The sequence below is a fragment of the Aedes albopictus genome, chromosome 3 (genome assembly GCF_035046485.1).
Source record: "Aedes albopictus strain Foshan chromosome 3, AalbF5, whole genome shotgun sequence".
NCBI classification, from domain to species: Eukaryota; Metazoa; Arthropoda; class Insecta; order Diptera; family Culicidae; genus Aedes; species Aedes albopictus.
The window spans coordinates 423,217,741-423,233,272 of NC_085138.1; the positions used below are offsets into that span (position 1 = coordinate 423,217,741).

A 15,532-nucleotide genomic window follows, 5' to 3' on the forward strand; every position below is an offset into this window, starting at 1 on the left:
GGCACAAATGTCCCAAATGGAGGATAACGTGCCTCTGGAGCCGGCCTTCTGATACCTGATACCTGATAGCCATAGAGCTTGCTGACGTTTATTCACCTTTCTCTTTCAAACATGCAGGCGAAATAGGATTTGTTGTCATCAGGAAAGGTTTCTCGATGAAAACAAATCCTATCCCGCCTGCATGCTTGAAAGAGAGATGCGAATAAACGTCAGCAAGCTCTATTATCGATGTGTTATTACTTATAAAGCTTTCGTTTGTGCAGTGTTGGTAAAACATCCAATCGTTGACACGGTGCCAGTCGTGTACTTCCACACCAATGAGAGTCTAATGAAGGTGTGGAAGAGACACTTCGTGTGCGTGAGATCCGTGTTTGGTGCAAACCATGTCACTACTACAAGCAAAGCGAGCTCCCATAAGAACGCGTGTCAAATAGTGACGTCACTATTTGTGTTTACATTTTTCTTTGCTTACTAATACATAGCCATCTCTTCTTCTTCCCCACCTGTAATATACTCTCATTGCTTCCACACGACTCAACGAGGGATTTGCGTGAAGTGGTGAGTACCACGTCGCTCGAAAGATGCATTTTCCGTCCGCGGTCCACGCGGTCTCTCTCCTCGAAAGAAAATCAAAGCAATTCGCGACTACGAAGGTAAAAGAGATTCCAACTCTTTGTCGCTCTAATGAAAAACCTCGTAAGGAACTGTCAGAATGTGCGTGAAAAAAAAGCAAAAAATATTTCCCTCTCGTTTTTTCTCACGTAAACCTTCACGCACATTCTGCAACTTCGTAGTCGCGAATCTCACTCCTAAAGTCATAAAATGCGTTGGAATGCTCTCTTGATGTACATATGTTTGTTGCACGTGGAAGTCGTGCAACAACGCAGCTGTACGTACAGCTGTCTGTCAAACTTTGTTTTGCTTTCGTTGATCATCGGGTTTGATTGAGTTCCGATTTGTTGTGGTTTTGCTGGACGACAAAACCAGCTGTTTCGGTGTTTGTGAACTTCCGGCGTAAACTGATTCAGGATGTCCTCGTTCCGTGGGGATCAGGTGGCTTTGAGCTTCCACGAGTCGTGTCTACGGTTGTCGGACGTGGAGCTGCTGAAAGGACCGTTCTGGCTGAATGATCAGATAATTTCCTTTTACTTCGAGTACCTGGAGAAGATGATCTTCAGGGACGAGGAGGATCTGCTGTTTGTTAGTCCGGAGGTGACCCAGTGCATCCGGATGGTTTCCGAGGAGGAGGTGGGCATTTTTCTGGAACCGCTGCGAGCTTCCGAGCGGTCGTTCATCTTTTTCGCCTTGAACGACAACCAGATAGCGGATCAGGCCGGAGGCTCGCACTGGAGTTTGCTGGTGTTCTCCCGACCGGAAATGGTGTTTTACCACTTTGATTCGTCGCACAACAGCAATTCGGACATCTGTCGGCAGTTTGTGACGGCGTTGAAGCGGGCACTGAAGTGTCCGAAGGCGCAACTACGGACCGGGGATTGTCTGCAGCAGAGCAACGGATATGACTGTGGGGTTCACGTTCTGTGCACCGTGGACAAGGTGACGCAACAGATTCGGAAGACCGGGAAAATCGAAGGCGTTAAAAGTGCACGGTACGACGTGATTCGAGCCAAACGGGAGGAAATCCTCAACATCATCATAGACCTTGGCGGGAGAATCAACTAGAAGAAGACTGGTTAGCCACGAATTTTCTCCACCGGAAGTGCTTTTTTAGTGATCAGTGTCCAGTTGGTACCAGCTCTGGAGGGATTTCCAATACCCGCGGATTTAGAATAACAAATCTGATGTTAGATTGTACTGTAGCGAAGAACTTCCTGATATGTGTAGCTGCAATTTATTTTTTAGAAATTTATTAACTATGCACTCAAATTCATGATTTATGTTATGTGATTTTAGATTGTAGTAATTTATCAATCCTCGAACATGCGAACGAAAATGTAGATTATATTTAATGCAATGGCACAAACTTGAAAAGAGAGGATTATTTTTAGATATCACACGCATCTTCGTAAACATCTTTAAGAATATTTGTTACAGTGTTTCCTAATCATTATTTTCATAACATATAAAATAATCATTTCATAATTATATTTCTGCAGCGACTTCTGTAGCGATTATGTTGAAATATTTGGACCAGTCTAATATATGTTGCGATGTTTATCAAACACTACTGAATGTGGCTTTATAGGAGGTTTTAAGGGATTTCTCTAGAAATCCTCTAGAGATTTCTGTACAAAATTCAGGAAATCTTTCAAGAATTCTGAATGTCATTTTTCATGCAATTTCTGAAAGAACTTCTGAAAAAAAAAAACCATGAAGAAATATCTAAATCCTGAAGGATTTTCTCCATGGAGAAACCCTTGGAAGAATTTCAGAAGAAATCAATGTATGATTCTGAAGAAATTATTAGAGATAGACCCATGTTTAAATTCCTAAGAAAGAACACCTAAACTTTAAAGAGGCTCTTGAGATATTTTTGAGGGTATCTCTGGAAGAATTTCGGAAGGAATTCAAGAAGAAATTTCTAAAATTAACGCTGAAGAAATTTCTGGTAGAATCCCTGTGGAAATTTTAGTCAGACTACTTCACAACAAACGTCTTGAAATCCCGCTTCAACATTGCATCAGAACTTCAGACGCACAAATCTCAAGAAGCAAGCTACGAACAACATTATTTCGTTTTTGCTCACTTGTAAAAAGCTTGAAATAAGAGTATAAGGTGCGCTGGTTTTGTTAACGAAGATATTTGTGCGCTGGAAATCGTGAGTACGTGTCAAAGTCGGCCATTTTGGGATTCTAACAAGTCTGTCCTTAAATGAATCCTTAGAGGAATATCTAAAGAAATGTCACGGAAATTCGTGAAGGTATCCCAAGAAGGATTTCTGAAGAACTTTCTGAAGAAATTCCTGGAGAAACTCATAAGAATACCCTTGGTTTATTGAGGAAACTTTGTCATCAAATTAAATGCAGCGAATATATCAACCATTTAAAGTAATCCCTTGCTTAAATTCTTTAAAAAACCTTATAATTTATAGAGGCTCTAAGGATAGTTTTGATGGTATCTCTGAAGTAATTTCAGAAGAAACCCAAGAAGAAATTCCTAAAATGATCGCAGAAATAATTTGTTGTAGAATCCCTGTGTAAATTTCATTAAAAGCTGTTGAATGAATGAATGAAAGAATGAAAAATATCTGAAGAAACCCCAGAGTAGTTAGAAAATGATTCCCAGGAGAAATTTCAGAAGAACTTCAAGGATAAATGCGGGGAGAAACTCATAGGGAAACCTTTGCTGGCATTTCAAGAAAAGTTTATTGGGGAAACTCGGTCATCAGATTCAATGCAGCGAACATATCAACCATTTTAAACCATGTATATTTTCTCCATCAAAATATATCTTTTATGCTAAATAGTAAAAGGCCGGTGCCGAAATGCTCGACTGCGTTCACAAACGCACACAAATACCTCTAAAGCTCTCTCTGTATGTCCGTAACGAACACATACAGTAAGTTCACATAAGTTTTCGTTCAGTTACGTTTCGTTAATCACTGGTCCCTTCGTATCCCCAGAAACGGCCCTAAGCCAACACTTCCGGGGCAACCCATCCGCCGAAGGCACGTTCCAACTCGCACGCCACAGCCAGACATAGCCTGTCTTGGTTCACGTTGGCCACGACCTGCAGCCCAACGGGCAGTCCTTCTCGACCCAATCCCAGCGGAATCGACGTCGCCGGGAAACCCAACACGTTGATGATCCCCGTATAGCTGAAGTTCAACGCCCTCACGATCGGTTCGTTGTGATACGGTGCCACTGTCGGATGGGTCGGATAGATGAACACTCCGTTCTCGCCGAGCATGGTCTTCATCTCCTGCAGCAGTTCATCCCGCTGCCGCACCATGTAATGGTACTGGTCCGTTCCGTACTGGATTCCCTTCCGCTCGGTGATCGCCGTCATGATACCCACGAACGTGTGATTCGACTGCCCGATGAGCCACTTCAAGGCCTCCGCATACGGATTGATCTTCCCTTCCAGATTGTCCAACTGTGCGTCGAACGAAACGTTCTCCTTGTGCTTCATGTTCCCGAACCAGATGGGAGCCGACTTCCGGAGCTTGTCCAAGTACACCTTCCGGACATCGGCCTTCACCGTGCTTCGGAAGTGAGCCATCACCTTCTCCATGGCGTCCCGGATATCCAGATCCACTGGGGACACTAGCAAACCGCCTCCATCGTTCTGCTGGTAGAAGAATCGGATCTGCTTCAAGTCGACGGGTTCATCCAGCCGTAGCTTGGCGGCATTCTGGTCGGCGATTATCCGCAGCATAGGTTTGAGATCCGTGGCGTAGCGACACATCGGTCCAATTCCTGAGGAAAAGAATCTAGTTAGAATGTAACCAGAAGCAAATCTCACCGCTTCAACCAACCAAGGAACATATCCTGCTCGTCGCTGATCGCCTGCGGGTACTGCCCATCGTTGGACACCACATTCCGGGACGGTTTGTGGCCAAATATACCATTGAAGAACGCCGGCATCCGGATGGAACCACCGATGTCTGAGCCCAATCCAAAGGGTGAACCTGCTGCAGCTTGGATGGCACCTTCGCCGCCACTTGATCCACCAACAATGCGATTCGTGTCGTACGGATTGCAGGAGCGGCCATGGATGGTGTTGGTACTTTCCCACCTAGGGAGATAGAAAAAAAATAGAATGATTGTGGGTTATTTATAATGTGTAAATAGTGGTTGACAGCAAATAAATGTACCTTCATTTTCAAACAATCATAAGAACTATGTAGTTCAACACACGGAAACCCCTGCAGGAAATTCTAATTCAAAATTCTAAAATATAGTTGCGAGATCGCTTCACTAAATATCTCGAAATAAAATAAATCATGATCAAAGATGAAAAGTACTTGGACAAGTTACAACCGATGTGAAGTTCAACAAAGAAAAGTGAAATACAAAGTATAAAGTCATCCGAGATGACCAGAGTTCACATTAGTAACTCCTGGAGGATTTTCTTACTTCCTGTGGAAATTACAGAAGCAACTCCTGCAAGAATCTCGGAAGGTGTTTCTGGAGGAATCTCAGAAGAAGTTCTTGGAGAAATCCCGTAAGAATTTCTAGGATGAACTCCTGGAGAAATATCACAAGGAACTGCTCGAGAAATTTCAGATAGCATTCTTGGGCAAATCCTGAAGAAGTTCTCTTGCAAGAAATTCATGAAGAGATCGTGAAGGAAATCTGGAAAGAAATTCCTAAAGGAGTTCCGGAATCATTTCTTAAAGTAATCTATAAAAGAACGTCTGAAGGAATTCCGGAAAAAAAACAATGGTTCAATAGTTAGGGATTCCAGAAATAATTTGCGAAGAGAAAGAGGTCCTGGAGAATCTTTGGAAAGAGAAATTAAAGAAGGAATCCCAAAAAGGACTCCTGGAGGAATCCCAGAAGAAACTTCAGGATGAACCAAAGATGTAAATCCTGGAGGAATTACTGAGAGAACTCTGAGATAAAACGTAGATAGGATTCCTGGAGAAATCCCAGAAAGAAGTCCTGGAACAATTCTAGAAGAAAGTCCTGGAGTTAATCCCGGAAGGAACTGCGAGAAGAACCGGCCAATGAGCTTCTAGAGAAATTTGGTAGACAACTTGTGAAAGAATCTCAGGAAAAACTTCCGGAGTAATCCTAAAAGAAAAAATACTCAAAAGACGAAATTCCGGAAAACATTACAGAAAAAAAAACCGGACAAATTTTGGATGAAATACTTGAAAAAATCCAGAAAGGAATTCCTGAAGGGATCTCGAAAGGTATTTGGTATTTCAGACGGTACTTCTAAAAGAATCTCAGAAAAAAAAACCTGTCGGAAATCTGGTATTCTTCAAAAAAGAAACTATTCTAGGAATTCTTAACCCTTGAGCGATCGCGCTGTTATATTTTGTACAACACGTTGAAAAAATCTCGCTTTTTGTACTCAGCATTAGCGTGGTGCTGACGCAGGTAGTCAACCGCGCGAGTTACGGAAGGTTAAGGAGTTTATTTTAAAATTAATCAACTTGAGAACTCCTCTAGGAGTGCCATCTGAAATTCCTACAAGAGTTTTTTCTTAGATTCATCCAGCAAGAACTCATTCTGTAATTCTTCCAGGAGTTACTACTGTAATTTCTGCATGATTTTTTTCAAAGTTTTCTCTATGAGTTTCTTCTGATATTTGCTTCCAGATTCATCCAGAAACTCCTTCCAGGATTCCCCCGGGAATTATTTTCAAAATTCCAGGTGTTGCTACTACTGGGATTTATCAGGAATTCTTCGTGGGCTTCTACCAGATTTTTTTTTCTGAAATTCTTTCTAAGATTCGTAAAGGAGTTTCTTCAGTGATTTCTAGAGGAGTTTCTTCTAAGATTTATGCAGGAGCCCTTCTGTGTATACTCCTAGTTTTTTTTTTTGAAATTCTTTCTGAAATCCATCCTAAAGTACTTTAGGGTTTCTTCACGAATTCTTTTCAGGACTCCTTCAGGAATTTTTTCAAGGGTTCCTTCGGGAATTCATTCCGGTATCCCTTCAGGAACTTTTTCCGAGAATATTCCTGGAACTCCTCCAGGATTTTTGAGTTTCTCTGGAAGTTCACCCTGGAATTCTCTCACATGTGCCCTGGATATTATTAAATAGAATTATTCCAAGAGTTTCGTATGGAATTCATCTTAATTCATCGTTTCTTATAATAATCTACAGGACTTTCTTGGAAAATTCCTCCGACAAATTCTCAAGGAATTTCTCCATAAGCTTCGTAAGGAATCGCCCAGAAGATCTCTCTGGGCTTCCAGCGCACTATTCTGCCATAAGTTCCATCTGCGAATTCCATCTCGGAATCAAGCTCGGAATCCCAGAAAAACTTTTGAGGGTAAGTAAAAAAAATCGTGTTAAGTACTGTTCCTTTGAATTCCACTAAGCATTTGCATCCTTTGACAAATACGTATTTCGACCTCAACTGTAAGGTCGTATTCAGTGTCTTGTACTTGACTCAACTTGACTTGAGTCAAGTACAAGACACTGAAGACGACCTTACAGTTGAGGTCGAAATACGGATCTATCAATGGATGCAAATGATTAGTGAAATTCAAAGGAACAGGGTACTTAACACGATTTTCTTTTTACTTACAGATATTTCCCTAACAAGCCCAGGTTCATCATCATTTTGAGGGTATTCCAAATAGAAGAATTTTTGAAGAACATCCTAATGGGATTTCTGCAGGAACTATTAGAGAAATCTCAGAAGGAAGTCCTGGGAATCTCTGAAGGAATGCCGAAAGGATTAACTGGAGGAATTCCAGAGAGAACTCTTGTAGAAATACCAGAGCTTCTGTTGGAGCTCTAGAATAAAATCTGGAATAATCTTGAGTTATTCCGGAATCACAATTACTGGGATGCTCTGGGGAATTTTCTGAAACGATTTTGATGGGTCTCCTAGGGCTGAAAATCTGTATAATAAAGAAATAATAATAATAATGATTTTGATGGGGTTTTCGGAGGTATTTGGAAGAAAAAATCCTTCTAAGATTATTCCAAAAAAACACACCAAAATATCTCAACATATCCATTGCAGTATTTCAAATGAACTCCATTTAACTGTCTCCTGCAATAATTATAACCGAATTATTAAAGAAGTTTCTCCAAACAAACCCCAATTCCATCAAATCCAAGGCCCTAACTGCAGAATCTGCTTAAGAATCCCACCATAAATTTTCCAGCTCATCAAAATTTCCATTAAATTTCTACCAAATTTTCCTCAAAGTTACATCAACGTTCGTCCTTAGTATATCTTTTGGAATTTCTCAAGGTTTCCACAGGATTTTCGTGGTAACCCCAGCAAAAGTACTTCTACCGTCGATTTAACCGTAAATTCGATCAGCCTTTGATTCTACCATAGTTACTGTTAATAAAATTCCTTTGAAAGCCTCCCGAAAACCAAAATGTCAGCCAGAATTCCCTTTGGAACGTCCCAGCCTTTCATTAGAATCTCATAAGTTTTCAGAATACCTCTAGGAGACATTTCTAGAGGTATCCTTGAGGCAAATCCAGGAGGAATTTCTGAGAAAATGTATAAAGGAATACCCGGAGGAATTGCCGACGTAATCTCTGTAGGACCATCTGCGAAAAAGTTTCAGAATGCATTTCTAATGAAATCATTAGAGATTGATTCCTTAAAAAGCTTCGTTAAGAAAGGCCTGTATAAATTCTTGAAAAATTACTGGTAGATTTTCTGTAGAAACTGTTGGAAGAATTACTAAAAGAATCCTTGAAATAATTTTCTAAAATTTCTAGATAAATCCCCCTATAAAAACTTCCTGGATCAATTTTCTGATAGAACCGCTGGCACTGGATGAATTTTTCACAGAACCCTCGGAACTCCTTAAAGAATGTCCAAAGGAATCCAGGAAATAATGTTGAAAGGAATCCAAGAAAGTTTTTTCTGAAAAAATCTTCGGAGAAACTTTTGAAAAAAATTTCCTAATCAAACCCTGGTGGATTTTCTTGAAGAATCTTTGGAAGTATTCATAGAGAAAACTTATGAAGATATTCTTAGTGAATCTCTGGAAAAACATTCATAAAAAAAACTTCTGAAAGAAACTTAGAAAAATTTCCTCATTTACTAAAAAAAATCTTGAAGATATCCCGAAAGAATCCCCAGAGGATTTCTGAAAGAATCCGGAGGAATTTCGAAGAAATTCATGGTGGCGTTTCTTAAGCAAACTATGGAAGAATTTCAAAAACAAAACTGCAGAAATTCGTGGACATTCTGCATGTGGAATCCTGAAAGATTTTCTAAAACCCAAATGCATATATCCAGCAATTTCGGAAATAAATGGGAGATTTTCTAAACGAATTATTGGAATGTGTGAAGGAATCCATGCAGGAATTTCTACAGAAATTTCTAGTAAATTTTCTGAAAGAAATCTTGGAGGATTTTTATTTTAGTTTCGTAAAGAATCCCCGGAAGAATTTATGAAGGAAGATTTGGAGGAATTTATAAAGGTATCCATGGAAAAATTTTCAGAGAAACCTATGGAAAAATATTCAGAGAAACCCATGGAAGAAAATTGAAGGAATTTACATAAGATTTTCTGTGGAATTTGTGAAGGATTGTCTGGTACATTTTTAGAAATAGTTCAGTGTGGCGCAGACGCATGAATCACGAGTTGTACCAAGTGTACGAAGATGCGAATATTGTGAAACGTATAAAATACGGCAGACTTCAGTGGGCTGGACACGTAGTGCGAATGTCGGAAGAAAGAATAGCGAAAACAATATTCAGCAGAGAACCCGGTAGAGGTAGGCGACTTCGTGGGCGGCGCGAACTCGCTGGCTGCACGCGGTTGAAGAAGATCTACGATCCCTACACGTTCGGGGAAACTGGAGGAACATCGCCCAAGATCGACGAAGATGGTGCTCTACTATACGCTCGGCATTGGAATAAAGTTACTTTGTAGCCAACAAGGTATCAAGGTAGGTATCATTGTTGAAATTCTTGCGAAAAACCTGGAAGGTTTACTATTTAGGGATCTTTCTGGAGGAATCCTTCGACTAATTTATGAACAAATCTCTAAGAATCAATCTGAAAGCTGTCCTGAAGGAACTTTTTTAAAGAATTCCCTGGAGGAATTTCTTGAGCAATCTATCGCATCGGCATTCGCACAGAATCTCGAGGTAGCTTTGCCAGACGATGCAAGCTTGATGTGTCCTCTTTAGAGGAATGCTGGAATACTCGCTGAGGGAAGTTAAAGACACTATTTTCCCACAACAAAGCAGCTGGTAGGGATTGTATCGCAGCTAAACTCATCAAGATTGGCCCAGAAAAGTTGGCCACCTGTCTGCACCGGTTGGTAGTTAGGGTCTGAGTAACCGAACAGCTATCAGAAGAGTGGAAGGAAGGGGTAATCTGCTCTATTCACAAGAAAGGCGAGCATTTGGAATGTGAGAACTTCAGAGCGATCACCATTTTTAATGCTGCCAGGGCCCCCACAAATTTCACTTCAGGAAAAAAAATGTGAAGCAAAAAAATGGAGCTAGAAATTACCCCTAATGCGATTTACTGACTACTATCACGATGTATACGATTGAGTAAGTATGCAAATATTTATTCATCTGTTTATGAAATTTTAAATTTTGCATCCAAAATTTATCAACATTTATTTTTGTTGTACATTTGAAAAATTATCGGACATTCTGAAAAAAAAAAATTTGACTTAATTCTAGAGGAACTCCAAACCTCTATAAATAACACAGTAATAAATTCCTAAATTTGTTGGGTTTTTTTCTGAAAACATTTTTAAGAATTTCCTACATAGCTCTTGAAAGAATCGAAATTTAGAAGTATTTTTAGAATTCTTAGTTTGATTTTACTTACAGCTTACGACTTACTTTGATTGAAGAACACCAAATCTGTTGAATCATTTTTTAGAGGAAATCTAGCATGAATTTAAGGCAGACTATTGTGAAGAGTTTTAGTCCGAATTTTTTGAGTAGAGAGATTTGCTCACTAAAATGAAGTTGAATCCTTCGCGAATTCCTGTCGAAATGGATTGAGGAAATTTCAGTACAATTTTATGAAAAAAATGGCTAAAAACTTGTTCGGGTTCTCCGCTCAAAATTTTATTGGAAATTGAGTCAAAAACTCCATCAGGATCTTATCATAAATTTCCTCTAAAACTTCCTTGGAATATTTATTAGAATATTCTCTTCAATACCAGAGTAATGTGGAAAATTCTTCTGAAAGCTCGCCAAAACCTTCCCTAAAGTCGCGTTTGAACATGTATTTTTAGTGTTCATTCTTTATGATGATCGATCAGCAACTTCTCCAGAGATTTCAGCATAGATCCAATATAAATTTTCTTTGGATATCGTAAAAACGACACCACCGATTGCACTACAAATTTTACTAGAAATTTCTTGAACATTTGGACTATTAATTCTTCTTGCAGTTTCTCTATGAACTCTGGCTTGAATTTCGACTAAATCTGGGGTTCACTGCGGCGAATGCACTCTTGAAAAGGTTTTTTTTCCTTTTTTATAATATTCTTTTACCATTGCTTTCACACTAGAATTTCCAGTCTGTTACAAATAATTCAGTGGATATTGACATTTTTCCTAGTTCTGCTCATTGTTGTAGATTCTCCTTCCATTACTACATTAATACCTCCATTAACATATTTGGTTACTATATTTTTGCCTTTCTCGTACACCAAGGTGTACCGAAAGGCTATATGTTCACTCCAAAAACGAAAATTTGATAGAGCCCCCGGAGGGGTCAAGTGTTATATACCAATCGACTCAGCTCGACGAATTCAGGTGATGTCTGTGTGTATGTATGTGTGTGTGTGTGTATGTGTACAAAAAGGTCACCTCATTTTTAGATAGTAAATATGAACCGATTTCAACGACCGATGGTTCATTCGACGGGGTACATTGTCCCATTGTTTCCTATTGAAAATGGTTCAGATCGGTCCAGCCGTTCCGGAGTTATGGCCATTTAGGTGTTCCGGACAGGTACCCCAGGAAGGGGCCAGATATGAAAATGCAACAAACCCATGCATGCTACCCATCAAACTACGGCATTTTCGATTATCTGATAAACGGGAAGTAGGAAAATAGTCTCTGACTATATCTGAACCGGTAGTGTTCCGGAACCGCTTCCGGGTGTCCCGCCGGAAGTGGCCAAATAAGAAAGTGAACATAACCCATGCATGCGACACGTCAAATAGCGGCTTATTCGATAACCAGTTGAATGGTAAGCAGGAAAATAGTTTCAGACCATGTTTGAACCGGTAGTGTTCCGGAACCGGTCCCGGATGTCCTGTCGGAAGTGGCCAATTAAAAAAGTGAACCAAACCCAGGCATGCGACACATCAAAGAGCGGCTTTTCCGATAACCAGATGAACGGTAAGCAGGAAAATAGTTTAAGACCATGTTTGAACCGGTAGTGTTCTGGAACCGGTTCCAGATGTCCTGCCGGAATTAAAAAAGTGTACCAAACCTAGGCATGCGACACATCAAAGAGCGGCTTTTTCGATAAATAGATGAACAGTAAGCAGGAAAATAGTTTCAAACCATATTTGAACCGGTTGGGTTCCGGAACTGGTTCAGGATGTCCTGCCGGAAGTGGCCAATTAAAAAAGTGAACCAAATCCAGACATGCGACATATCAAAGAGCGGCTTTTTCGTTAACCAGATGAACGGTAAGCAAGAAAATAGTTTCAGACCATATCTGAACTAAATGTATTCCGGAACTGGTTCCGGATGTCCTGCCGGAAGTGGCCGCAATCAAAAAGGTGAACCAAACCCAGGCATGTGACACATCGAAGAGCGGCTTTTTCGATAACCAGATGAACGGTAAGCAGGAAAATAGTTTCAAACCGTATCGAAACCGGTTGTGTTCCGGAACCGGTTCCGGATGTCCTGCCGGAAAAAGTGTACCAAACCTAGGCATGCGACACATCAAAGAGCGGCTTTTTCGATAATCAACGATTCCGGAACCGGTTCCAGGTGTCCCGTCGGAAATGACCAATTAAAAAACTAAACCAAACCCATGCATGCGAAACATCGAATCATCAAGAAAAGAAAATAGTCTCTGATCACACTTAAGATTACCGGCAGTGTTGCAGAATCAGGATTGGATCCATTGCTGGAATTACGCAGGTGAACAAAATCGATGCAAGTGAATTAGACATATTAATTAAAGAACAAAATCTTGATAAAAATTTAAGCGATCTTGTCAAATTACATCATTTTAGATTCTTGAGGCGTCATTATGCAGTAGGATTGATCAACGTTGTATGGAAAAATTTAAATTTTATAGCACCAATCCCCTTTTGCGTCTAAAGTTACTGCGAACAATTTTGATGCAACTGGTTGAGCCCTCGCGCTCTGTAACACGGTTGAAATTTGAATGGGCTTTATTATGGGAAATTTCGCTTGCTTGCACTTTTTTTTTGTCAAATTTTACATGCATATTATAACTAATGATAATAAAATATAGGCTAAAGTGCGCAGAAAAAAAATTGCCGAAATGTCTTGATAATGATCGGCATCCAGTGCTAGTGAAGGTGGTCAAGCAGTCAACCAAGAGGTTTGATATTTTTCAGCTCGGCCAATACGTTTAACATAGCGTCGGAATATGAGCCATCAATAAGTTTCGAAATTTAAATATGGCTTTGATAAAATTCTTGCTTTTCTGAATAAGACTGACACAAATTTCGATTTTCTCTTAAGTGCAGAGGAGTCCCCCTTGGAAATTTTGGCGGAATTCAACATTTTGAAGAAGTGCACAAATAAATAAACCAATATTTTTTTTTCAATTTTAAAGTTAAGTTAGAGTCTTCCAGAAGTTTTTTTTTATCAAAACCGAAGAGTTAAGGCGAAACTGGAAGCATTTCCTCATTTTTTGGTTTTTGATTTTTTATTAAATAACGAAGCAATATATTCAAAATCGGGTTTCGTGCACATGTAGAGTGTGTCTCAGGGTATCTTCTGATTTTTTTACGCGGCATAAAATGTTTTTCGTTTTTGCAGAAACCATATTTGAACAAAATTTCACTAAAAAATGATTTCTGCAAAATCGAAAAACATTTTATGCCGCGTAAAATATCAGAAGATACCCTGATCCATACTCTACATGTGCACAGAAACCGATTTTTAAAATATTGCTTCGTTATTTTATAAAAAAAATCAAAAATTAAAAATATGAGGAAATGCTTCCAGTTTCGCCTTAAGCGGTTTTGCTTATTTTTTTTAAGAATTTTTTCATCAAATACATTTATTATTTATCAACTCTCGACCCCACATTGACGAGTCAACGAGCACAATGACAAAAGAAGAAAATGAGATTAATTCCGTTCTAGAGTATTCTCAGGATTCAGGAACACTTCGGCTTATGGCCGGAAAAAATGTTGAGTACATATTCGACGAGAAAGGCACTACCACCACTAGGTGGATTAATCTAGGTTTTTTAATTTTTTTTTCCATGTTGTACACTCTTAGAAAAAAACATGTAAATTTAAGTTCACTTGGATGCACATAAAAGGTGCGGTCCGTTTGACACAAATTTACGTCTTCTATCACAAATAAAGTCGAGCTAGCAATCTCTAGATCCGAAGCGAGAGATAAAACATATGTAAGTAAAATAATGAACTGGATTCGAACTCCGGTCCGCTGATTGAGAGGCATGTACTATACCTCTCGGCTGTATCACCGAGTTTAATCAAGTGGAGGTTTTATTACAAATGCGTGTCTATTCAATTGTTTGAAATACCACAAGATTTAGGTTCATGGGTTTTCAACAGGTTTAACGGGTCGTTGCCCGACATTCTTGCAACATGCCCTGCCCACTGTATTCTTCCGGCTTTAGCCACCTTCTGGATACTTGGCTCACCGTAGAGTCTAGCATGCTGATGGTTCATACTTCACCGCCAAAGATCGTCCTTAGCACGCAAAAACTCGTCCTCGCTCGAAAACTCCGAATGCTTGCATGGTCCATGTCTCGTGTGTCCTCTTCGAGCATGGTTCATGTCTCGTGTGTCCATAGAGGACCACCGGTCTTATTAGCGTTTTGTACATGGTGCATTTGGTGCGTGGGTGACTCTTTTTAGACCGCGACTTCTTCTGGAGTCCGTAGTAGGCACGAATTCTACTGATGATACGCCTTCGAATTTTACGACTGATATTGTTGTCAGCCGTCAGTAGAGATCCGAGGTAGACGAGTTCCCCCACCATCCTGTCTTTCGTGACATTACTAGGGTAAAAGGGTATAATACGCCCCACCGGGGCAAAACGCCCCCCTTCATTTTCTAGCGATTCAAGAGCTATTTGCATGCGGGATCGATTGGAAATCCTAAATATTGATAATTAATTGCCATCAAGCTGGTCCGTTAGTTGATTGGTATAGAAAACCAATAAAAATATCAAAAAGTCTGAAATCGAGGATTTTGGCGTAATATTTTACCTCTTGCAGGTTGGCTTCATTGTAAACGAAGCTAGTTCTGTTCGCTTATGTTATTTTGCAAGTTTTATGCAGTTAAACACTTGTTAAAAGGCCCTCCTAGGATAAACATGTGGTAGAATTATCCCCTGGTACAGTTTTATCACGGGCAGGGCCGGATTTACAAATGTGGGGGCCCGGGGCCACAGCGTTGTGGGGGCCCTTTATAAAGAAGATAAATTTTGCCCATTTCCAAGTTAAATAGCCAAACAAATTCAACGATTAAGCATCATCCATCGCATCTCATATCTATTTTACTACGACGAGTTGTTTACCAACTTATCTTTTACTGTAAACAGATGTTCCCCCTAACCCACCCATTCGACTCACCACATGCAGCACTCGGAAACATTCGTGAGCGCAAACGGTATGGCACCGGCTTTCCTCATCAGTTCCATGGCGCGGGCATCCTTCTCGCCGCGAATGTTACGTCGCTTCCAGATACCGGCTGTGTGGAGCAGGTCTAGAAAAAAAAACATTGTCGATAATAAAT

At 40.0% G+C, this 15,532-nt stretch overlaps 3 protein-coding genes across 3 annotated transcripts in view; 2 read left to right on the top strand and 1 right to left on the bottom strand.

Moving 5' to 3' along the window:
• The first annotated feature begins 537 nt into the window (after window positions 1-537).
• Window positions 538-15,532, top strand: part of LOC109433485 (cytochrome b5 reductase 4) — a 364,704-nt gene continuing 349,709 nt past the window's right edge. The window contains exon 1 of the mRNA XM_062856390.1: window positions 538-558. The gene's annotated coding sequence lies outside the window, so the exon portion shown is untranslated. The remainder of the gene's footprint in view (window positions 559-15,532) is intronic.
• LOC109410655 (sentrin-specific protease 8) lies at window positions 850-1,989 on the top strand. Its single transcript, XM_019684188.3, has one exon. The coding sequence runs from the start codon at window positions 1,030-1,032 to the stop codon at window positions 1,678-1,680; it is 651 nt and encodes a 216-aa protein (XP_019539733.2). The 5' UTR covers window positions 850-1,029; the 3' UTR covers window positions 1,681-1,989.
• The window catches only part of LOC109410656 (fatty-acid amide hydrolase 2-B), a 45,295-nt gene continuing 33,128 nt past the window's right edge, over window positions 3,366-15,532 (bottom strand). Inside the window, exons 4-6 of the mRNA XM_062856386.1 lie at window positions 15,370-15,502; window positions 4,436-4,695; window positions 3,366-4,376 (exon numbers count right to left, since the gene is read on the bottom strand). Of these exons, the coding sequence (XP_062712370.1) occupies window positions 3,589-4,376; window positions 4,436-4,695; window positions 15,370-15,502 (1,181 nt within the window). The 3' untranslated portion in view covers window positions 3,366-3,588. The remainder of the gene's footprint in view (window positions 4,377-4,435; window positions 4,696-15,369; window positions 15,503-15,532) is intronic.

Excerpts from the sequence above, each read along its gene's own strand:
- LOC109410655 (XM_019684188.3), top strand. The coding sequence starts at position 1,030 with ATGTCCTCGTTCCGTGGGGATCAGGTGGCTTTGAGCTTCCACGAGTCG.